At 40.3% G+C, this 25,421-nt stretch overlaps 1 protein-coding gene across 1 annotated transcript in view; it reads right to left on the bottom strand.

Annotated features, from left to right (window-relative positions):
- Positions 1 to 25,421, bottom strand: part of NELL1 (neural EGFL like 1) — a 964,969-nt gene that overhangs the window by 724,508 nt on the left and 215,040 nt on the right. The window contains exons 5-7 of the mRNA XM_055416043.2: positions 12,033 to 12,105; positions 11,329 to 11,411; positions 298 to 432 (exon numbers count right to left, since the gene is read on the bottom strand). Coding sequence (XP_055272018.2) covers positions 298 to 432; positions 11,329 to 11,411; positions 12,033 to 12,105 — 291 coding nt within the window. The remainder of the gene's footprint in view (positions 1 to 297; positions 433 to 11,328; positions 11,412 to 12,032; positions 12,106 to 25,421) is intronic.

The following is a 25,421-nucleotide window of genomic DNA, read 5'->3' as shown; positions in this document are numbered from 1 at the left end:
CCACTAGGTAGTTAAAACGCCAAAGGCATTCCTTCCCCCTCTGAGACTCTGATCTCCAAACTGTAAGATTCTTAATAACATTAGATCATGTTATTAGAATGTGTTTGCTTTCCCTTGACAAGTATTTGTAGTTATAATGACACTTCAACTTACCTTTACAACTGCTGCTATTAGTAAATAGGCACTTAGAAAAAGGCAATACATTTTAAGTTGGCTTTATAAAGAAACAGGTTACACAATAATCAGCAGAACTGCCCTGTTTAAACTGTTAGTCTATCTATGTACAAAGAGGCTTACTTTGCACGTGCAGTTCCTGCAGTGGTCACCGTCGACCCAGGAGTCTTGGTCTTTATAGAGCAGTCCACTCACTTGACAGGTCTTCTCACAATGACAGTTTTCCAACTGACTAAGTCTTGTTTCTGCATAGTTCAGCTGCAAGCAAGAGGTACTACATGTAATTTCTGTAATTCAGTTGTGTTGTTCTAACAAAGATAATTGCAACAAGAAAAAGTAAATCCAAGCAGGAGCGGGTGGGGGTAAATGCTCAAAGCAGTTCACTGATTCTCAGCCAGATCTGTTTTTTGGGGTTTTGAAGGTTTGTTTTTTTTTTTTCTTTTTTTTTAAATTTCACACAAGGTAGAATCATTCTAAATGGAAGACATATTGGCTCCCGTGGTCTAATGAGCACCAAATGAGACATTAAACTATCTCAGGGACCTCATGGGTGTTTATCAACACGTGCTTTCAGCTCAAGCCCACAAGAAACCACTTGTAATGAATGTGTTCAAGGACTCGTTTCAGTGTTTACAGGTGATCTAATCAGCAACTCTGAAGCACTTACATTTATCACCTATTATCCTATCCCTGTTCTTCACACACTAACCAAAATGTCATGGTTTACAAGCTGGGACATTGCTGCTGCTTCTTTTATGGAAAATGCTGGGGAGCTGGAGCCAGATCTGTTCAGCATTCTCCACATAGAACACCCCAGGAATCCACTTTGGCATTCAGACAAGGTCAAGAGAGGCAAACAAATCCCCAAGTGAGATGAGGATTTTGAAAAATAACCTTTTTCCTTTTTCTATGTCACTCAACTGCTCCCATTAAGCATCTCTGATTTGAAAGGGTTTATGAAGTTTGAATGACATCACAAGTAATCCCTTCAAGGATCCTCCAGCCTCTCTTTGCACACCCAACAGTGATGAAATAGTCATTACCTTCCAAAGGAGACTGCTTCTCTTGGTTAGCTCAAGATGTCTAAATGTCTTTCTGGCTTGAGCTGTGTAGTTCTTCTCCCTTTTTCCTATTAGATCTAGTTTTGCCTTGGAGCTGGTTCTGAGCAAGTCTAATCTCTCTACAAACATTTGAGGTTTCCTCAATGCCTGCTCCAATGTCCCCATGCCTGCCCCTAACCACATTTGGTCCTACCAGATTCCCCTAATAACTCCTCGTGATATGGGTTCCAAACTTCTCTCCTGGCCATTTTCCATGTATGTGACTCCAGGTCGCCTTCAAAAATATGGTACAAAAAGCCTGAAATCTGGTATGATCTCTCTGTTGTCACATCCTTATTTACACCAAGATGTAACTCAGCTGCATAGCAACCTCACTCTTCTTCTTACACAGAGATCACCAAGAACAAATACCACTTTCTAAAAATGTATCCGTCTCTTTTCCTTCTCAATCATATTTATATTATACATCCCTGTCTTGAGTATTTTCCCCATACAGGAGATCAAATCAATTCTTGATCCAAACTAAGACTATTTCAGGGTGATATTTTAGTTAAAATAGTTGAAACTGGCTAACGGCAACCTCTACTATCTTTCTATATTTTCAATGGTCCTGTCCACACATGCTCCTCTCACTCATAACAGCACTATTCTCTGGAAATAGAATCCACGTGGAATTCCAACCTCAGTTTTTATCACTTATTCAATCCTCTTCCTCTACACTTTTAAAATTTCTCAAGAAAAATGGTTTCTTGTCTGCCTGTCATGGGTACTACCAAGAGGAAGGACAACGATGAAAAAGGATCCTAAACAAACCACACACAGTACAACCAACCCTGAAAAAACTGAGCTGACTATGCCCAAAATATTAGCTTCCTAGGACACTTCTACTGTACAGGATCTACCAAAAATTCAGGTCACATTTAAATCTTCAGCCCAGTCATGGAGCTTCCAGAAATGACAATAATTAAGTTATTTGGGAATTCTTTACAAAACACAGATAAAATAGACTTCCAAAAGTCTGGTGACACCAAGTGACCAAAACCATATACTGGTAAGAGATAATAAGAAGGGGTGCTTCCCTGGTGGCTCAGCTGGTAAAGAATCTGCCTGCAATGCAGGAGACCTGGGTTCAGTCCCTGGGTTGGGAAGATCCCCTGGAGGGGGAAAGGTTAACCTCTCCAGTATTCAGACCTAGAGAATTCCATGGACTATACAGTCCACGGGGGTCACAAAGAATCGGACACAACTGAGCAACTTTCACGAATAAGAAGGGAGTGGTAATGCAGCACATACTATCTTGACCTCATTTCTAGCACCTCAGCAGTTCTTGCATAAGGCGTGACAGTCCTATGACCTTGGAATGAACAAGAGCTGAACTAGAAGGGAATCTTTCCTAAAAGTGGTTCTGCATGAGCAATCCATGAGAGGAAACTGCCCGTCTTACTCGGAAAGTCTGGAACAACTCCAGGGACTGCATCACTCTGAGAAAAGAACTTCTCAAGGAAAAGTCCAAAAGGCAATTCTGTGTCTATCCCAGTTTCCTGAAAATCCAGGAGCTTGCCCAAAGGCAATATTGTCAATTTCCAGTACTACCCAACGAAGCTGAGCTATGCTCACCTCCAAAATTCAATTCCAAGGAAGAGCCTCAGTTTTAATACAGTGGAAGCTATTCCTATGGCCAGTTTTGTTTCCCTTCTGAGCTTTTTTCATTTTTAATATACTTAGCCTTCTCTGAAAACAATGAAAAGCCCTAATCTCTGTAATAATAAGAATGCATCAGACAGACTTTCAAAGACAAAGGAATACAAAAAGACAAAGTAAAGCAAAAAGCTATTTTTTCAAAGGCACTTAATATGTAATCTTGCCTTCCTTTTCCCCCTGCTAAATCCTGAAGCAACAATAAAGGAAAAAAATAACTCTGAATCAAAAAAAAAAATGAATTACATTTTCTGTCACTGGCATTAACATGCTGAATTTCTACAAATTCATTTTCAAAAGCTATTTCTACACTACCTGCCATTTTCTCAAGGAATGCCTGCAGATCCAAAATAGATACAGTATCAAATCTGCATCTCTTTTCTGTTTTACCTTTGTTCAAGCATTTATCTAAGCAAACATGGAGCAAATCATTTATTCTTACTTCTACACATTCAAAGACAGGCAGCAGAGGCCTTTTTCACAGTAAGAGGTCAATGAATGAAACTAGGTACATTAGTCATGCGATATATCGCTTTTTTTCCTTTCCCTTGAAATATTATTTATTTGGCATTTGCTATATGAAAGGTAAAAAAAGAGATCTATTGTATTAAACCTTTAAACTTAATTGAAAAATCACTATTGAGCTCCTGGAAACAATGAAAATCTCAAAATTAGATATGTTACAAGCTGAAATGCCACCCCAAGTGCTGCTTGATTTCCATAAGTAGATGTGTCAAAGATTCATGAGTTTAAGTGAACTCCGGGAGTTAGTGATGGACAGGGAGGCCTGGTGTGCTGTGATACATGGGGTCGCAAAGAGTCGGTCACGACTGAGCGACTGAACTGAACTGAATCAAGAAATTACCCATCTTCAGCATCTTTTCTTCCCGAGTTTGGAGGGAGAATGGGATTACAGCACAGGTGGATGCAAGATCAGGACCCAGCCTTACCCAACCACTGTGTCCCGAGCTCAGCAGGTGTGTGGTTCTCACAGTGTCAAGACTACCTGGGGCAACTCCTAGAATAAATTAGGGGATTAGCGGTCTCTCGTGGATTACTTAGGGGAGGTGTCAGGAGAGGTGTTAGGGAAGGTACTTTGTTGCACCTTTCCCCCCTTTTAAAGGTATGGCTTTGCCAGACTGCAGGGATTCTTCCCCTGGAGAAGGAAATGGCAACCCACTCCAGAATTCTTGCCGAGAGAATCCCATAGACAGTGGAGCCTGGTGGGCTACAGGCCACGGGGTTGCGAAGAGTCAGACACAACTGAGCGACTAACACACACAGGGATCCTTTAAGAGGGCTCTTCTGTACCCTGGCTCTTGTTACCTGAAACTACGTGCGAGCTGCTTCCCTGATCTGTCCTTTTCACACATTTCAATCATCCCTACTTTGAAAGGAGAAAAGAAACAGCAAGCCCTCCTAGGCACACCCCTGAGTTTATGTGGTGTCTGCGCCTGTTTGCTTTGATGTGATTTTGGCTACCAACTCCTGCCTGGCTTGTGAACTGGGCTCACTCTCTGGTCGTATTCCATGGCTTCCACTCTGACCCAAGTATGAGGACTTGCTGCTGCTTTCCAAGACCTCCTGGCTGTAGACCAGGGCTCTGACAGCAACTCGCATGCAATCTTCATAAAATGAAGAATAACTATCATCGTTTTACGGATGGGGAAACTGCAGCTGGAAATGAGATCGGTGACTCATTCCCGGCTGCAAACACTGGAAGAAGTGATAAAAATGAGATTCAACGTCAGATGACTCTCACTCCAAAGTCCATTTCTATCTCCACCAAGATCTGTATGACTAATGCCTATTTTAATCATAGCTGCTGGGCAACTCAAACCAAACCTCTAATCCTATTAGCTAAATCTTGGCTTATTTAACTGAAGGCCAAGTCCAAATACAGATGGATTTGGTGCCCCAGAATTCTCTTTGTGCCCAGGAATCCTACTTGTCTTCTGATTTGACTTATCACCCCAGACTCCATCTCTTTCACTCTGCTTCCAGCAAGATGGCAGACTAGGTGCCCTGAAAGACTTTCCTACTTGAACCAACTAAAATGCTGGATAAAATACACAATTCAAAGCTTTTAAAAAGTCATCACAGGAGCTGATACAAAAGGAAGAAAGCCATAGTGGCCAAAACAAACTCACAGCCAGGGATCCAGGGGGGCGAGTGAGCACCAAAGCTTCATGACGTCAGCCAAAACATGCAGCCTTTGGACTCCCACCTTGACGGTTGCAGAGGCAGCCAGGGAGACAGAGAACAGGGTCTGCCCAAGACGAGGTGTCTCAAAGGAAACTCCCGCATCAAGGTGGGGCCCCAAAGGGCTGTACCCTCAGCTTCAGAGTGAACGAGAAAGAAACAAAGCTTATACAAGCACAGAAGGAAGACCACCCCGTTCAGACTGTGGTCCTGGCGAGAGAGAAATATCTTCCTTGAGAAGTCTTAAGGAATTCTTTGCTGAGAATTCACCTGGCTGGTCCCAGGTTTGCAGTCTAATTCTGAGTCATCCCCATGATCTGAAAAACCTTAAAGCGATCATGCAATAAAAGTTGCCCCTGAATGGTCTTGGCAGAAGCACACATAATGTGAACCCAGAACTCAGAAAATTGCCACATGTATCTAAGGAAAACAAGTGGCTGTCACCAGATGGGGGAGATCAGAGGCCTTGTTCTTACCTGATCTTCCTCCTTCAAAAGCTACTACAAGCTCTATGCTCGCATTTCACTCCCAACAGACACCGTCTGAACACAGGCTCCTCTTTCTCTCTCCTTCGAGGTGTCCACGCTTCTTCTCACTATTATTGCCATGTTCTTACTGGTAGCATATTCCTCTCTTTCTCCATCAGCCATCCCTCCTTTATATCTTTTGATTCTCTTTCTAATCCTTTCCCCTCCAACCACAAACGTTCTCAGTCAAGATCCAACTTTCAGAATCTAAGCCCGAGTTCCAGGTTTGCCATTCACTTTTCTTGGGAAAACTTACACAACCTTCTTGGAACTCCATCTTCTCCTGGACAGTGGGCTAATAAACCTGACTCAGGATTGCTGTAAGGATTAAAGAGAGGGAACCTAAAAACTTAGGCATTGTAACTAACACATAGTAAATGTTCAATAAATATTACCCAGTATCTTTCCAGCTTATTCAAGATCAGGGGTTGACAAACTAAAGTCCATGCACCAAATCTGGCCCACCACTTATTTTTGCATGGCCTGTGACCTGAGTATGATTTTTATATTTTTCAGTGATTATATTTTTTATTTGAAGTATGGCTGATGTATAAGTTCAGTTCAGTTCAGTCGCTCAGTCGTGTCCAACTCTTTGCGACCCCATGAATCACAGCACTCCAGGCCTCCCTGTCCATCACCAACTCCCGGAGTTCACTCAAACTCATGTCCATCGAGTCGGTGATGCCATCCAGCCATCTCATTTTCCGTCGTCCCCGTCTTCTCCCGCCCCCAATCCTTCCCAGCATCAGAGTCTTTTCCAGTGAGTCAACTCGCCGCATGAGGTGGCTAAAGTATTGCAGTTTCAGCTTTAGCATCAGTCCTTCCAATGAACACCCAGGATTGATCTCCTTTAGAATGGACTGGTTGGATCTCCTTGCAGTCCAAGGGACTCTCAAGAGTCTTCTCCAGCACCACAGTTCAAAAGCATCAATTCTTCGGCGATCAGCTTTCTTCACAGTCCAACTCTCACATCCATACATGACCACGGGAAAACCATAGCCTTGACTAGACGGACCTTGGTTGGCAAAGTAATGTCTCTGCTTTTTAATATACTATCAAGGTTGGTCATAACTTTCCTTCCAAGGAGTAAGCGTCTTTTAATTTCATGGCTGCAATCAGCATCTGCAGTGATTTTGGAGCCCAGAAAAATAAAGTCTGACACTCTTTCCACTATTTCCCCATCTAATTCTGCCGGGAGCCAGCGAGGGAAATCCTACCCATGGCAAAGGTCAATTGGGGAAGAGGCCTGACGGGCAAAGGCTAATCAGGGTTCGAGGAACCCCCTGGACTTACCTGAGCATCTACCCCAAAGAAAACTGGAGTCTGACTGCTTTACTATCTTACGCCTCTTACCAAGTCCTCTAATACTTACAGGGGCTTCCCCCCAACCACCTTTCTCTGAAAACATTAATTCAGAGCTGTAGTTTAAAAGTTCTCCTCGGCTTAATAGGAGTGTTCCAATCCAAGCCCCTCTGATAGCTTTCTAACTTGCATGACAAGTTTGTCCGGGCTCTTACAACTATGAGTGTGACTGTTTATAGCCTCCCAGCCATGCAAGGACAGAAAGCCTAATATTCTAAAATACAGGAATCTGTTGAAGAAGTTAAAATCATTAGAATAGTACTAGAAAAGATTTCTAGTACTATTGAATCAATGCTTGAATCAATGCTTTGAATCAATCATTGTTGAATCAATGCTTGCTGCAGTTTCCTCTATCTATTGTATTCTTGGAAATATATTAATCCTTTGATTTAACCACATCAGATCTTAAGTTAATAAATTCCTTTCTTGCAGCTCACTACACCGGTGCCTTATAGGAATGTAACTTTGTTATGTGTCTACCACCTAACTTTAGGAAAGTCACCTTAAAAGAAAAGTCTTTTACTTGCTAACTAACCTATTGTCAGGAGAGAGGGCCATAAAACTGTTAGCAGGCCCCCTGGCCAGAAGATGATGTAAATCACCTAAAACTTTTATCACACAAAAATAAGCCCTGATCCTGATAAGGGTCAAGACTGCTGACCCCACGTGATTTTGGTGTGAATCTATACCTCCCTTTCTTTGTTTCTTATGCGCATAACTTAGGGTATAAAAGCAGCACTGGAAAATCAAGTTTTGGGCCTTGCTCACTGAAGCTTGGTCTCCCCGTGTCGTTCTTTCTCTTTTTCCATCCTTTTCTCTATTCTCCTTTTTCTGGTTGAGATCCTTGGAGCACTGGGCCCTCTGAGTTTACTTATCTGCCTGGGCTTCTAAGACCCACTCGAGGGGGTGCCCTGGTGGGGTGCCTCCAGTGAGAGGGCGCCTGCGGCCTACGTAAACAGAGCAAGCCCCTTGCTGGGGTTTTATTGGTTTCCAGCGTAAACCAAGGAATCATCAGCCCCTGTCTCTCTCTCTTTCTCTCTCTCTCTCTGACGCCGACGCCGTTCATCCCGAGGATACCCTGGGTCATATTGAGGCTGGACCCCGATATAATTCCCATGAAGTGATGGGACCAGATGCCATGATCTTTGTTTTCTGAATGTTGAGCTTCAAGCCAACCTTCTCACTCTCCTCTTTCACTTTCATCAAAAGGCTTTTGAGTTCCTCTTCACTTTCTGCCATAAGGGTGGTATCATCTGCATATCTGAGGTTATTGATATTTCTCCCAGCAATCTTGATTCCAGCTTGTGCTTCTTCCAGCCCAGCGTTGGTGTACAATATAGTAATAGACAATTTTTAAAGGTTTATACTCCATTTTTAGTTATACAATATTGACTGTATGCTCCTTGTTATATAATAAGCTACCATGATATACTGTACAATAGTTTGTACCTCTTAATTCACTATCCCTACATTGTTCCTCCACCCCTCCCCACTAGAAACCACAGTTTTGTTCTCTATGAGTCTGCTTCTTTCTCGTTATATTCACTAGTTTGTTTTTTTAGATTCCACATATAAGTGATATCAAACAGCATTTGTCTTTCACTTATTTATTTCACTTAGTATAATGCCCTCCAAGTCCATTACTGTGAATGGCACAATTTCTCTCTTTTTTACTGCTGAGTAGTATTCCATTGTGTGTGCACATGTCACCTGAGTCTGAGTGACATCTTTCTTGGTCCAAAAATTTGGTAACAAGCTACAATATGTATATGTACCACATCTTCTTTATCTATTCATCTGTTGATGGACAGCAGGGTTGCTTACATAGCTTGGCAATTCTAAATAAAACTGCTATGAACACTGGAGTGAATGTATCTTTTTGAATTCGTATTTTGGTTTTCTTTGGATATGTATCCAGGGATGGAATTGCTGGGTCATCATGCGAAGAGTTGACTCACTGGAAAAGACTCTGATGCTGGGAGGGATTGGGGGCGGGAGGAGAAGGGGACGACAGAGAATGAGATGGCTGGATGGCATCACCGACTGTGGACATGAGTTTGAGTGAACTCCGGGAGTTGGTGATGGACAGGGAGGCCTGGCGTGCTGTGATTCATGGGGTCGCGGAGAGTCGGACACGACTGAGCGACTGAACTGAACTGAACTGAAGGCAGTTCTACATTTAGTTTTTTGAGAAACCTCCATAATATCTTTCACAGTGGCTGCCTCAATTTATACGTCCACCAATAGTTAACAAAGTTTCCAGTGTAAATGAAAACAATTCAACAAAGTATTATAATAGTTTACATAGTTTCCCTTTACTATGGAGAAAACAGTAACATCTGCTACTTGTGTTCTTTTTGAAGATAGCCAATCTGACAGGTGTGAGGTTATCTCATTGTGTGGTTTTGGCTTGCATTTCCCTGATGATTAGCAATGCTGAGTATCTTCATGTTATATTGATCAATTTCATTCAAGTGAAATAAATACATACATCATGTTCTCGATTTTGCTTCTTGATCTACAAAAACTAAAATTTACTAACCAGCCCTTTACAAGAAAAGTTTGCCAGCTCCTCTTCTAGATTATCATGGGTTCCAAATTTTGCAGTGAAAATTGAAGTACTCAGTTTTCTAATTATAATTCTATTCACAGTTTGAAAGAAATAGACTTATAAATCTTCCACAGTGCCGGGGGTGTTTAGAAGGTGGATTAAACCATTTTCTGCTTGTAATCAACCACAATTAAATATATTCTGCCTCACAAATGCCCATTTTACATAATAATGTTTTGAGGACAGAGCTCGGTGAGGCTGCTAGATAATGTATAGCTAAAAAGACAAAAATGACATTCCTGCAACAAGAAAGAAGAGAACAAAAAGGGCACCATCAACTCCAGTATATGGAGAACCACAGTCACCTGAAGCTGAGTGGCATGTTTCTTGGTCCAAAAATTTGGTAGCAAGCTAAAATATAATTAACAGGATTGAGATCAAGCTGCTCCAGACAATATGAAGTAAGAGCTTCTACATGCCACAAGCTGGGAAGGCAAATAATTGCCTGCGTTTCACATCTCCACTATACTCTGAAGTGAAAAGCTCTCAATTCTCAGTTTTAGTTTCTCTCTTTATGAAAGTGCTCTTTCTCTCCTTTGCAGATAAAAAGAGACTTGGCCAAACAACCTAGCTTGAAACAGAAACACTGTCTTCAGCAGCACAATCTTTGAGTCCAAAATACAGCCCTACCTCCCAAACACTGATCTACCCCACTAATTTTTTCCTCGTACTATGGCTGATGGCAGGAGCCGTCACAGCCACAGGCGCAATAGGGTTAATGTATCATTTTCACTGTTATTAAAAGTCTTCCTTTTGCAGAGTATAATGTCTCTTGCTGCTGCTAAGTCACTTCAGTCGTGTCCGACTCTGTGTGACCCATAGACGGAAGCCCACCAGGTCTCTTAGGCCCGACCTAATTCTTTCTTCGCCCTAGGCTGGAACTCATGTCCACAACAGATTGGTATCATAACAACAGCGTTAGCCACATTTTCTATTTATTCAGCACCTTTCTTCACAAAGCTCGGGGTTTTTCATTATCAATCTAAATTTTACGAATATATATTATTAAAGCCCCTAATTGTCTACATTTCTGGCTCTGCCACTTATGTCTGTGGGGATAGAAATCCCTTTATCACTGCCTCCTCTGCACCTAACACAGTGTCCAGCAAAGAGCAAATCCTCAAAAGTTGGTTGTCAAGTGGATGATGGAGAAGAGGGAAAGATACAGAAGTAGAAGACTGAAGTTGTTAAAAGCAAACTTGCCTCCTTGACTGTTTGAACTCAGGACCAGTTTTGAAATGAATCGTGTATTAGAAATGTGATACAATACCTTCCTGTGACAGTAATCTGTTCCTAACAACAGTGATTTTGCCCTTCTGATTATTGGCAATTATTCTTGCACCCAGAACACATTAGTTTATAAGCAGCAGTGACTCTGACCATATATCAGCACTCAGTGTTACTAGTTTAATAGCCAATGGGAAAATTCCTTTTCCACTCCCAGGGTGGCTACAGTGATACATTTCTTCCAAACATTTTTCAAGTAAACATTTTGATACAACTGAATAGTATCAAAGACGTAAGTGGTTATGTTTACTATAGGTTGTCCTATTTCAAGAAAGAGTAAACCATTTTTATGGTAACAAATTGCAGATGCCAAAGCTAAAAATGTTTCCACTATAGCAAATCACTCTGAGTTCCAGATAGGATGGACAAAAAAATGAAACATCACAAGTAAAGTTTAGATACCTACTTTTGCAGTCATCTTGGCCAAAAGCTCTTGTAAATCCATTATTCCTTGCACCAGGCTTAAGAAATCACTGCAAGTTGGGCAAGCTCAATAAAGAAAATATAAAATAAATGTTGATACTGTGCTAACAGAAGAAAATATATTTTTCAACCATAGTTGTTTGGTTATGTTGAAGGGTTTTCACTTTTCTGGTTAAGTTTGACTTCAAAATTGGAGTGAAATCACAGGGATTTCAGATCTAGATCTTTCCCTTTTATTAATAAAAAATGAACTGAAAGGAAAGGCAGTATGTTTTAAGCTGTAAAACATTTTTAAATTTTAATTAAGCTCATTTTTATCAGCCCTAAAGAATTATGAATTATCACAGAAGCAGCTAAAGTAAACTATCTAATTGAAGAAGTTTTAAAAATAGTTTTTATACACATATTTATATGGTTATATCAAACATAACTTTCTGTATCAATCTACAGACTAAAAACTGCTCAGGTTAACTTTTCTTATCTTCAAATTTTAATTCCACAAATAATACATAAACTTTTTAAAAATTCAAAGACAGAAGTTTTTAGGATACATAAGATCTCTCACTAATCCCACCACCTCATAAGTCAACAATGTAAATAGTTTGTGTATATCCTTCCTGACAGCTTCTCTCATATTATCAACAAGTTATATTAAATAATTCTGAAATGCTTTAAGCTGCTACTTACTGCGATTCAGGTTTGGACACTGTGTTATATATCCATTTGGCATGAAGATGATTTTCGCATCTTGGATAATTCCCTTGATAAAAGAAGAGAGAGGTGGCAATCAGTATTACACGTATCAGTTCAAATGGCCCCTGTCACATGCTCTCTGCAGGGAAGATGTTTTTATTTAACACAACTGATAACCTCATTCAGAAGGTGAGTTGGGCACACTGACCTACTACAACTCATGCTTTTCCAGAAATCTCAAAATGTCCATTCATCTTGAGAAAGCTACAATTACTTACTACTGATTTATGCTAATGATATCATAGAACTAAGGATCCATCAGTCAATGTTTTTAAACTGTCCCTCTAAAAAGGCACTGATGCAATAAAAATTCTCCTCAATGGCCTAGTCATCTTAAAACATTAAATATTGCTGATTTCCAGGATTATCCTAGGTGGGGGAAAGAGACAATAGGAACATATTAGACTAAAATGCTCTACTGATTCATTTAATCAAGGAAATAATATTAGACATGAGGCAAACTAAGAACCTTGCTCTCAGCTAATTGAATAACATGAGTCTTTGCTGGTGAGCCTTAAGATTTGTTCAACATCTCACTGTGGATGAAAGGAGATCTTTTAATTTTGCAATCTGTCTAGAAGAACAGCCATAATTTAAGAAAGTCATTGGGGCTGTCATCTCTCAATGAAAATATTGACATAGCTTTTGGATTTTTCATGTTGAATTTCAAGATTCTGTTTCTAGAGTATTTTTCCCTGATTTGATGGAAGAGATATTACAGAACAGATGGAACATGTAGAAGCTGGTTCAGTATACTTAGCTTAATCTATAAATAAAATATAGGCTTATGAGAGCGTGGCAAGTCTTTCAGAGGGAGTAAAGTTTAACATTTATGTGCTTATCCTCTGAACAGCAAAAGGTAATCAGCAAATGCTGTTTCTGCTTATTATTTCAAGATAAAATATTAATTGGAAATGTTAATAGAAACAACAGGGTCAAAAAGCCTCTTCCTCAAAACTAGATACCTTTATTAATCTCTTCCTCTCTGAGGATGATGCAGCGTCTGTGATTACCAGAGCAGACAGCCTAGGAGGTCCCTGCCACAGTTCTTCAAAATGAATTTGCCACGTCTTGCAAGGGAATTCCAGGGAGTAATTAATGGAGCACAATCTAAGTCAATCAGTTTCTTCCTGGCACAATATTGCACAGTTTTTCAAAGCAAATGATTTCCTTTGAGAGGCCAGGGTACCTTTCAAGCACGTTTGAGCAATCTGAGAAAAGCATGGGATTGGCAGTCAGTGGTTTATCTATAGCTAACTGGGTTTACTTAGAAAGTCAACCACCTTCTCTGAGCTTCAGTCACTTGATCTAGAAAAAAAGAAGTGCTATATGCAAACGCTGCAGAAACTTCCAGCACTTAAGTGCTGGGTCAATGAAATCTTTGTCCAAACTGAAATGGTCACAATTTAGATATGTGTGCTTTTGCTTACTTTCAAGATAAAGAAAAAATCAGTCAAGAGTAAACAAAACTATAGATTTCCATCAAAGAACAGACCATCAGAGAGATATAATATCACATTAGAAAATATCTGTCTAATGAGGCTAAATATGGATGAAGTTAGAGTGACTATCTAGGTCTGCCTGGGATTTAGATTTGGGTGCTAAAACTGAGACTCCCAGGCAAATCAGGACAGTTGATCACCCTCAATGATACATAAGTAGAGAAAATACTTATACTAGAAAAGGGCTGGGTCTATTACCTGTTGGTCAGAAGAGCCTAAATCATTCTTATTTTTATCCACCATGAAAAAGACCCTTGGAAACCTAGAATATATTTGTCATGGTATTATCTTTGCCAAAAGAAATGGAAAATTCATTTGAAAGGATATCCCTTTTGCTTATCCTGTGGCAATGTATATTACACACAGCAGTATTCTTTTCGGCTTTTTGTTTTTAATTTTTATTTTTCATGTAGTTGCTTTACAATGTTGTGTTATTTTCTGCTGTATAGCAAAGTGGCCCTTTTATTTTAATGACTGACTGATTTTGTCATTTTAAAGTTACTAATTGTCTCTCCCACACTTTCTTCTTCCTGCATCCCTCCTCACTTCTCTTTCTACTTTTAATCTCTAGCACACACATGTGTGTTACACAGATCATTAGATGAAGGTCAATGGTGTTGACCTGAACAAAAACGGAAATAAGAACAGACAGATTCTTGATCCCCATCAGCACAAAACCTCAAGGCACTTCATATTTTTTTCTTAAAAAAAAAAAGGTCATGAGGGTCAGCCCACATACTGGCTTAAAAAAGTGTTCTTACCAAATGAATCAAGATGAGAATGCTTATTTGTTTGAATGGTTATAATTCCAGTCTGGATTAAAAAGAAACGCGGAATATATTGTACAAATACCTACTGTAACCCAAAGAAGAGTGAGTGTATGCATTTACCTGTAAATACATATCTATGTGTATATCCCAGGACCTTCTCATAATAAGAACCAAAAGGTCTTGCATTGGATTGTCATATGAACTAGAGTCATCCCTCAGTAGTTGGAAGGTAATTCTGGGACCTCCTTTTCCCCCCACCCATCAGGGATACAAAAATTTACAGATTCTCAAGTCTTTTATATAAAATGACATAATACAGTATGACTTCTGTATACACAGGCTCAGCATGCATGGAATCAACCAACTGCGGGTCAAAATTGGCTGATTCTGAACGTGGAAATGGCAGATAGCGGGAAGATTGTATTTATTTCCTGGACATTTGTCAATAAAGGAAGCATTTGCTAGGCACTTAGTTCTCTTTAGGAAACAGAATTTTATAAAGCATAAAACAACAAACAGAAAAGAAGCTGATCAGCCTTATCTCTCCCAGAAAAATCATCTATGAGGATTTCTAAAGATGAAAGCATACCTTAAAGCACAACAACCTCTCCCCCAAAAAGATGAAATAAGGGATAAAAAGATAGAATTTCTATTATTTTTCTTCATTTAACTTTAAATGTATCTATACTTAACTGAGAAAAACTCTGGCTGAGCCTATACCAGCAGACCTCCTTTGATCTCATTTTTTGAGACTATGCTTTATTTCATACCATTCACCATGGCAGTATTTCTCAAAATGCCAGCTTCTTAAGAATCACATTGAGTATTTAACATTCAGATTCCTGGGCCAATGCCAGATTCCATTTCAGGAGAGTCAGGGTAGGCCCGGATTCATCATTTTCAAAAGCTGTCCCAGAGGATTCTCACAAAAAGTCAAGGGGCCCCACTTTGAAAAACACTGCCCTGTTGTCCCTGGAAAAGGAACTGGCAATCCATCCCAGTACTCTTGCCTGGAAAATCCCATAGACAGAGGAGCCTGGCAGGCTACAGTCCACAGCATGGAAAGAGTTGGACAAGACTGAGCTACTAAACATGCCCCCTGTTGTCAATCATTTGGATTTCCTGGAGCAATATTTACTCCTTACACAATGGTGAAGGATAGCATCACAATGGTGAAGGTAGCATCAACATCCAACACACAAATAGAGCAAAATATTACTATCTGGAACTGAATGGCAACCAACCAAATTACTAAATTATAAACACCATGAAGGACAAAACATAGGCTTTCACCTCAGCATCCCCTGCAATTCCCATCATAGTATATTTCACAAAGTAGTCACAATCAACACCTTACCTATATCAAACGCTTAAAAACTATGAAGTATATAATTGTAGGTGAGCAAAAGTTGCCACTTGAAATGTCTCATTAGACTGTAGATTAATTAGACCTGAAAACAATCGAAGCCCCAAAGACACAGAAAGAAACTTTGACCTTCACCCTAACTACCTAAAAGAATCTAGATAGAAGGTCTGTTCTCAGAAGAGAGCTATTACCAAATATCTCTGCAAGGAATATGAGCCAGGTGTGGTGAGGAAATAAGATCAGCATGCACTCTGCACCCCACTGTCTCTGCAGGTCCAGCAAACATTTATCTACTGAAATTCACTCTGCCATCTCCGTCTCCATATGAATTGTCTACCTCCCCTTTGCAATCCCAAAGTTCTACCACCACATCCAGTTAGTCTTTAGCTGAAAATGGTATTTAAGATGAGGTATTTCAGCCATTTGTGGTAAGCTACTCAGTTTTCCTGGATCTCGGCCATGTATGCATGTTGTTGAAATTTGTTTTGAGTATCTACTAACTCATCTCACATCAGTTTAATTCTTAGACTCGCCAGAAAAACCTAGGAGAGAAGAGGAAGATTTTTTTTCCTCCCTGACATAATATTAAACTATAAATTTATAGCTCTTAAGAGCCTGTGAAAATCTTGTGGAATGCTAGTTGTTAAACTAGGGATGCATACCAGCATTTTAGAGGAAGGTGAGGGAGTACAGTTTTCTATAAAATTTTTAAATGGCCCTGAGGTGATTTTGATATGCCTGATGAAAACTACCGATCTATGGACAGATCACCTGGTCATTAGACCTATGAAAAATCTAAAAGCTCTGATATTTTAATTAGCTTTTATGAAGGATACCATTGGATGGCACCACCAACTCAATGGACATGACTTCAAGCAACCTCCGGGAAATGGTGAAGGACAGGGAAGGTTGGCATGCTGCAGTCCATGAGGTTGCAAAGAGTTGGACATGACTTAGTGACTCAACAAGAACAACAAAAGGACACTTTAATCTTGGGCCATCAACTACAGGTTTGCTAACTTCAGACCAGTGTTGGGCCACTATCAGTTCAGTTCAGTGCAGTCAGTTAGTTGTGTCCGACTCTGCAACCCCATGGACTACAGCACACCAGGCCTCCCTGTCCATCACCAACTCCTGGAGCTTGCTCAAACTCATGTCCATCAAGTCGGTGATGCCATCCAACCATCTCATCCTCTGTCATCCCCTTTTCCTCCTGTCTTCAATCTTCCCCAGCATCAGGGTTTTTCCAGTGAGTCAGTTCTTCACATCAGGTGGCCAAAATATTGAAGCTTCAGCATCAGTCCTTCCCATGAATATTCAGGGTTGATTTTCTTTAGGATGGACTGGTTGGATCTCCTTGCAGTCCAGGGGACTCTCAACAGTCTTCTCCAACACCACAGTTCACAGTGTAAATAAAATCATTTGAGAAAGTCTCCTAGTTATGTGGACTCACAAGATGGTGCTACAAGGTAGTCCTGTTCTCAGAATAAGGTTCTAGAGCACCGAATGAGCTCCCTGTGTCACACAGCAAACTCCCACTGGCCACCCACCTCAGTGCTCCACAATATTGTGTCAGCGCCTGATGTATGGTAAGAGCTGACACGACATTGCAGAGAAATTATCCTCCAATTTAAAAAAAGATGAAAAAAAAAAACAAAAAAAAAAAAATGAGGTTCTATCTTAATTGCCTTCATGGAAAGATACTATTCAACAGTCCATAATGAGTTATTTGCATTAGATGCTAACGGTCTGCTGAAACAGTTTTTCAGTGCTGGAAAACTAAGGTCCTTTTAGGTAGCCTAACATTCTCCCCTGCAATCTTATTTACACTATTAACCTGCTAAACAATCCGTTTTCTTGTTGTTAGTACAATGCTAAGTCACAGCCACTCTGGGGCTCTAAATAAATCCCTAAGGGGCAGAGCCCAAATAATGAGCTTTGACTATCAGTACAATGGAAAGAGAAAATGGATCTTTCTTCCTCTTTGTTACATCCACCTGTTGCCACCTTCTTCAGCTTCCTGCACTCAGCTCACCAGGTACTGAAAAATAAATTTGCACCAGGCAGGTGATATGTTATGGTTGTCTTTTTTTTTTTTTTTTTGGTCTGGGGCACTAATGCCCATTATTTCCATTGTTCCAAGAACATTTCTCATTTCACACTAAAATATACAGGAAGATGCACAAAAAGAGAGAAATTATGCTATTGTTAACCTCTTCTGTGTGGAATAAGGGAGATTGGGCAAGCCCTTCCAACACTTGGAGCTTTCCGATACAAATGAAAGCAGCTTTGCCGCCAAACAAATGCTAATTCTTCTTTAACACTCTTATTTCCCTGCAGATCTCTGTTTACACTGAAGAAAATGGTTTCCTTTTTTTGTAGGCTAAAACACTGAAACAAATTGCTTTGAAGGGGAAAAGAAAAGGGAGTGGGGAAGACTTCCTGGCAGGCATGTAAATATATGGATGAAGATGTGTTCTGTTTATAAACTGGCAAGGACCCAAGCTTTGGCAACAGGCTAACAAAAAGTAAGACTTGCGAAACTGACAAGGAGGGTTTTCAAAATGCAGCCAATTATGTATTTATGCCTTGAAGACAGTTAATAAAATATTCCAGCTTGCATAGAAGCCAAGACAGACACTTGTCGACTTCCATTACAATCAATAAAAACTGTCAGCTCATTAGCATATCATTAGCTTTCCTGCTGTTTCCAAAGACTTAATGCACAGAAATATTAATCTACAAATATATGATTCCCTGGCTCTGGGACTTTGACTTTCTGTATGAAAGGAAAAAATAAGAATTAGAGATGGGAGGAATTCAGTATAGCTTCTTTTTCTATGTGCCTATAAACATATGCTTACCATCTGTGGAATTATGGGAACCAGCTGAGGTAAAAAACAACAGCTGTGGCAGACAAAAAAAAAAAAGCAATCAATTTCACTTCCCCATGACGGCTCAGCTGTTAAGGAGACAGTGAAGTCCAGGTAAGGGAAAGGTTTCAGACCTAAATTCACCAGACAGAGAGACACACAGACCGAGAGAATAGTTCTAACTCTGTGAATGGCTTTGGGATCAGAATTCTCCCTGAGAGCTCAGCTATTTAGAAACTGTCAGAACAAACAAACCTCTGAAGCACTGTGATTCACCTAAGCTTGTTTTTTCATTTCTTTACCCTCTGGAATAGTGACAGTATAATCAGCTTAGTATGCATCAAAGGGAAATTGAGCTGTAGGCAACCACCTTGATAATGAACATCTATGACAATCAGAAGATTCAGATAAGCCTATCACTACTGGCCAACTACTTTCTCAAATGGATACTGTTTTGAAGTGAAGAAATCCCCAGTTTGTGTTCTGTGTCTCTGATAGGCAGTAACTAACACTAGAGGCTTATGTGCAAAACACCAAGCAAATGATTCCATCCTCTGCTCTTGCATCAGCAACATTTTACTGCACTATGCCTAAGGATGCACCAGGAACCAGAATAAGGCTTGACAGCTTTACCTTTTACTTTGCCTATGGAGTGACCATTCATATTTAAAATAAAGAACAATAGAGTTTTAGCCTGAAAATACAACATAAGAATTTTAGTTCTGGAACCAAAACACAGGTGTGGTTCTTGGATCCAGGAGGCAGCTTCTACAAGACATATATTAAAAGCCTGAGACGTGAATGCCCCTTTCACAGGAAGATTTTTTGATGCTGAAACTATCAGGATAATTTCTGTAATGAGACACTGACATATCTCCACTCTCCTAGCCATCTCACCTCACCAACGGATGGACTAAACACACTCTGGTATACAGGACACTAAGGGGGAGATGAGTTTTCAAAGGTTTCCTTCTAAAGAGCTATTGGATGGAGCTACTCATTCTAGGGAATAAGAATCACAAAGCTCCCTAGGAAGATGGGGTGTGTGGACCTGCCACCTCCTTTTGGTGCTTATCACTGGGACCACCTATTCTGGGTTGGAGCTAAGGAAGAAGATAAGTTTGTCTTCTCCATGGGACACAGTATACTTTAGTGAAATACTCCATCATCTAACACAGTGACATAGTAAGCAAGCCCCTAAAAACATCTGTTGCATGAATGAGCAAAAATCTTAAAGAAAAAAAAAAGTTGTAAGTTTTAATCTCATTTCACTCACTTATAAACTATGTGACACACATGTTGCTGGGTCTTTCTGAGTATCCTTGCCTAATTTATACACTGGGGTAACACAGTCAACCCTTTGTACCTGCAGAAGCAACAATCCACAGGATACATGAAGGGCCACTGTAGTCTGTCATTTTATATAAGGGAGTTGAGCATCGTGGAGTTTGGTATATCCACAGAGGGTCTTAGAAACAGGCTTCAGAGGGATGATTACCATTTAATTAGGATTCTCTGAAGGTGAAATGTAATTACCTGAGATCATACAGGTATGGCCAGACAAGGTCTACAACAGAGAAAGCCGTCAATAACCATTGGTACTCTATTCCTCATCCCCACAACCCACCTCTGCAGGAAAATGATTGTCCAGGTCTATGAATAGCCTCTCCATTTTCTGTCTGTAACAGGTATTTGGGTTCTTAAGCAAGGATTCCTTATATCTACAGAGACTCACACACTCATCAAGCTAGAACAGACACAGGACACACTCTTCTCCCTCTCTTAATCACGAGCTACCAACTGAAACAAAAGTTCCTAAATGGTAGAAAAAATACCTCATATGACTACAAAATAGACTTAAGTATACAAGGAACATTAAATACATAAGGGAAGGGTATGGATGTTGTAAATCTACTGTGTTAGGTGCTTTTAATATATATTCTTATATAACCTGCATTATCTTTACGAGAAACATCTTTGCACTTTACAAATAAGTCTGATTCACAGCTTTGCATTTACTCATTCATGTTAAAAATACACCATCTGCCAACTATGGATCTGGTATATCTGAAGCATTTGCTGAATAAAATAGAGTTCTGACCTTGTTAAATCTCAGAATCTAGACAAAGTGATCAATAATAAACAAGTAAACCCTCATAACCTTCGTATACACTATTTAGGATCCCTGGTGGCTCAGAGGTTAAAGCATCTGCCTCCAAAGCGGGAGACCTGGGTTCGATCCCTGGGTCGGGAAGATCCCCTGGAGAAGGAAACAGTAACCCACTCCAGTATTCTTGCCTGGAGAATCCCATGGACGGAGAAGCCTGGTAGGCTACAGTCCACAGGGTCACATAGAGTCAGACACAACTGAGCAACGGAACGGAACCTAATTTGCAGAGTCCCTTATTCAAAACATTATTGAAGACTTGGAGATGGCAATAGCAGAAGCATTAAACCAACCATGGAATGGCACTGGCTAACTGCTCACTTCCCTGTAGCTCAAATGGTAAAGAATCTATCTGCCTGTGAGGCAAGAGACCAGGGTTCAATCCCTGGGTTGGGAATTTCCCCTGGAGAAGGGAATGGCAATCCGCTCCAGTATTCTTGCCTGGAGAATTCCATGGATAGAGAAGCCTGGCGGGCTACAGTCCATGGGGTCTCAAAGAGTCAGACACCACTGAGTGACTAACACAACAGCAACTGCTCACGAAGCCATCCCTGTGCTTTCAAACTGTACTAACAGTGAAGAGAAGCTGAAGTTTTAGTGAGATGGTAGTATACCCACACATGCCTTGGATTCACGTGCTTCCAACTATGACTTCATTCCTTTTTCTTTCTGTCCTCTGCTTCATTACAATTATTTCAAGTTCAGTGATTGTTTTCTTCTTCCTGCTCAAACCTGCTGGTGAATTCTTCTAATGCCTATTTCAAATGTACTTCTCAGGTGCAGGATATCTATTTGGTTCCTTTTTATACTTTCTCTTTAATGATATTCTCTTTTGTTCATACATAATTTTCCTCACTTCCTTAAGCTTATAGGCCACGTTTCCCTTTAGTTTTTTGAACACATTTAAGGAAGTTGTTTTCCAGTTTCCATCTGCTAATCCAATATTTGGACTTCCTCCAGAATGGCTTCTATTTATTTTGTTTCTTCGAATGGCAGTACCTTTCTGATTCATCTTATTTCAAGATTGAACAACTGAAAATTGTAATGACTCTGAAAATCAGTCTCTCCCTTCCCCAGGATCTCCTGGGTTTTTTTTCTGTTCTTTTCATTTGTCTTATCTATTGTTGAATTGCTGCAGTAATCCATTTGTTTAGGAGTTTATTTTCACAGAGACTGTATTCCTTATTATTAGGTTGGTGAAAAAGTAACTTTGGTTTCAGATGGTGAACTTTAAATCATTATAACCTGGCTCACACACATCTTTATTAATCAAAATAGGAACTTTTAGAATCAACACATTTTTGCCAATGAGAAATAAGTTTGATTATTCTTGTAGCATAAAATCCATGCTTCAGGATTTGATGGACTCTTGGTCTGTGTCCTGCTAGTTGTGGAAACCTTTTTCCTACAAAAAGTTGTCAAGGTGCTTGAGAAGTAGTAGTCATTTGGCGAGAAATCAGATGAATATGGTGGATGAGGCAAAACTTTGTAGACCAATTCATTTAACCTTTGAAGTGTTGGTTGTGCGACATGTGGTCAGCAGCTGTTGTGGAGAAGAATTGGGCCCTTCTTGTTGACCAGTGCTGGCTGGAGGTGTTCCAGTTTTCAGTGCATCTCATCAGTTTACTAAGCATACTTCTCAGATGTAATGGTTTCACTGGGATTCAGAAAGCTGTACTGGATCAGACAGGCAGCAAACCACCAAACAGTGACCCTGACCTTTTTTTGGTGTAATTTTGGCTTTGAGATGTGCTTTGGGGATTCTTCTCTGTCCAGTCACTGAGATGGTCATTTCCAGTTGTCGTATAAAATCCACTTTTCATTGCATGTCACAGTTCTATTGAGAAATGGTTTCTTGTTGCATAGAATGAGAGAAGACACCTCAAAATGAGATTTTTTATTTTCGGCCAGCTCATGAGGCACCCATCTACTCAGTTTCCTCACCTTTCCAATCTTCTTCAAATGTCAAATGACCATAGAATGGTCGAAGTTGAGTTCTTTGGCAACTTCTCGTGTAGTTGTAAGAGGATCAGCTTAGATGATGGCTCTCAATTGGCTGTTGTCAACTTCCGATAACCAGCCACTGCACTCCTCATCTTCAAGGCTCTCATCTCCTTTGCAAAACTTCTTGAATTACCACTTTACTGTACATTCATTAGAAGTTCATGGGCCAAATACATTGTTGATGTTGTGAACTGTCTCCACTGCTCAACAGCCCATTTTGAACTCAATAAAGAAAATCACTCAGATTTGCTTTTTGTCTAACATAATTTCCCTAGTCTAAAATAAATATAAAATAACCAGTAATAAGTCATTACCAAAAAGAAAAATATAAGTGAGAAATGCACATTAAAATGATGTATAACATAATCACATTTAAGAATGCATTCCAATGTCAAACAGCAAATTTCAAAAATGGAAAACCAAAATTAATCTTGAACCAACCTAATATGTTTGGTCACTGAAATCTCTGCTCCTGAGCTGTGTTCAGAAATTTTTTAGACCAACACAATTTCCTTGAATGCCAGGAACTGGGAGCGGGGAAGATAGGGGACAGCACGCTATATGATAGGACCCTCTAACACTTAGCCATGCTTGTGCAAATCCTAGGGATCATCCCCAGTGAATATTTACTGTGTTCCCAGGGCTCTGCTGAGCAAAAACCTTGCTCTGAGCTTGCAGATAGCTTTCTAAATTCCCCATACATGAGTGCTTTTGAATGCCTTAAATTGAATTTCTCTTCAGTTTTCCCTCTTTGTTTCAGGTTGGGGTGTGTGTGTGTGTGTACAGGTTAGGGTGTGTGTGTGTGTGCAGGTTGGGTGTGTGTGTGTGTGTGTGTGCAGGTTGGGGTGTGTGTAGGTTGGGGTGTGTGTGTGTGCAGGTTGGGGGGTGTGTGTGTGCAGGTTGGGGTGTGTGTGTGTGTGTGTATGCAGGTTGGGGTGCGTGTGTGTGTGTGTGTATGTGTGCAGGTTGGGGTGTGTGTGTGTGTGTGCAGGTTGGGGTGTGTGTGTGTGTGTGTGCAGGTTGGGGTGTGTGTGTGTGCAGGTTGGGTGTGTGTGTGTGTGTGTGTGTGTGTGCAGGTTGGGGTGTGTGTAGGTTGGGGTGTGTGTGTGTGTGTGCAGGTTGGGGTGTGTGTGTGTGTGTGCAGGTTGGGGTGTGTATAGGTTGGGGTGTGTGTGTGTGTGTGTGTGTGTAGGTTGGGGTGTGTGTGTGTGTGCAGGTTGGGGTGTATGTGTATGCAGGTTGGGGTGCGTGTGTGTGTGTGTGTGCAGGTTGGGGTGTGTGTGTGTGTGTGTGTGTATGTGTGCAGGTTGGGGTGTGTGTGTGTGTGTGTGTGTGTGTACGTACTATGATCTTTTGCCCCAGGTTGCCTCATATCTCTGCATTCTTTTTAAGCAATGTCTACCTTTCTTCTGCCCAGACAGAATTGTGATTCTGAGTTAGGTGAAACAGAGTTAAGTGCCTTAATTCAGTCCTTCAGGTAGTCTCAGACAGAACAAACATGCAAAATAATTTGTAGACAGAAGGTTTTCTCTGCTGTCTTGGAACCAGGGACCATGGCTTCATACTGGGAACAGGGACTGACATCTTTTAAGACTGCCACTGAGCTATAGTTGGTGTGGGATGAAGGCAAGTAAAACTGACACAGAGCGTTCCTGCTATTTTGACGTTGCCTTTTTCTTTATTCAGAATTAACTTGGTTGCCATAAGTCTTTAACATTTTCCAAAATTCTGACAAAGTTGGTTCTAACAGTTTCTGCTTGTTTTCTGATATTTCTGTGGAAGTAAAGAAACTTGGAGCTGCTTACTAAACTGTTTGCTGACATCAAGCTGCCTAAGTTCTAACAGTCCCTCCTGGAGATTCAGATGCAGTCTAAAGTTGGAGAGATATTAACCTAAAAAGACACTAAATTAGAAACTAACCATTGACCATATATTATATCTTATGAAATCCTTACAGAGACCAAGGTGAAACTCTCATCTAGATCATCAATACATGCCACCTATGTCAGTGCATTCAAATTTGAATCTTCAAACCTACAGATCAAAACCAGTGAGAAAGCCTTTAAAAAACCTATAAATTTCCAAACCAAGGGGCAGCCCCAAGATGGCAGAGGAATAGGATGGGGTGACCACTTTTTCCCCAACAAATTCATCAAAAGATCAGTTGAATGTTGAGCAACTTCCACAAAACAACTCCTGAAGTGACCCCAAACTGCCCACAACAGCTCCAGAGAAATTCCTAGATATATTTTCACTATTATCACTTTTTAATTTAAAAAATAAAAAGTTCTTTATAATTCCTTTGACTTTCATTTTAATAGCCTACTTCAAAAAAACACTATTGTTTAAATTAAATTCCACATTGTGTTTTAATTTTTGAGATTGATTTTGTTTTGTATTTTTATATTGTATTTTTGAGCATCTAACCTCTATTCTAAGTTTTTAATCTCTGCTTTTTGATATCTGTTATCAATTTTGTGCCATTAAGAATCAAATCTTCAGTATCCATTTTCACTTAGAGATTTGATTACTGGCTTGATTGCCGTCTCCCCTTTTGACTCTCCCTTTTCTCCTCCAAGTCATCTCTGTCTGCTTTCTCCCTCTTCTCCATATAAATCAGTGAATCTCTCTGGGTGTTCCA

This window comes from Moschus berezovskii, chromosome 25, assembly GCF_049115385.1.
Source record: "Moschus berezovskii isolate FMDL1 chromosome 25, NW_MosBer_1.0, whole genome shotgun sequence".
NCBI classification, from domain to species: domain Eukaryota; kingdom Metazoa; phylum Chordata; class Mammalia; order Artiodactyla; family Moschidae; genus Moschus; species Moschus berezovskii.
This window is presented reverse-complemented; position numbering and strand designations above follow the sequence as displayed.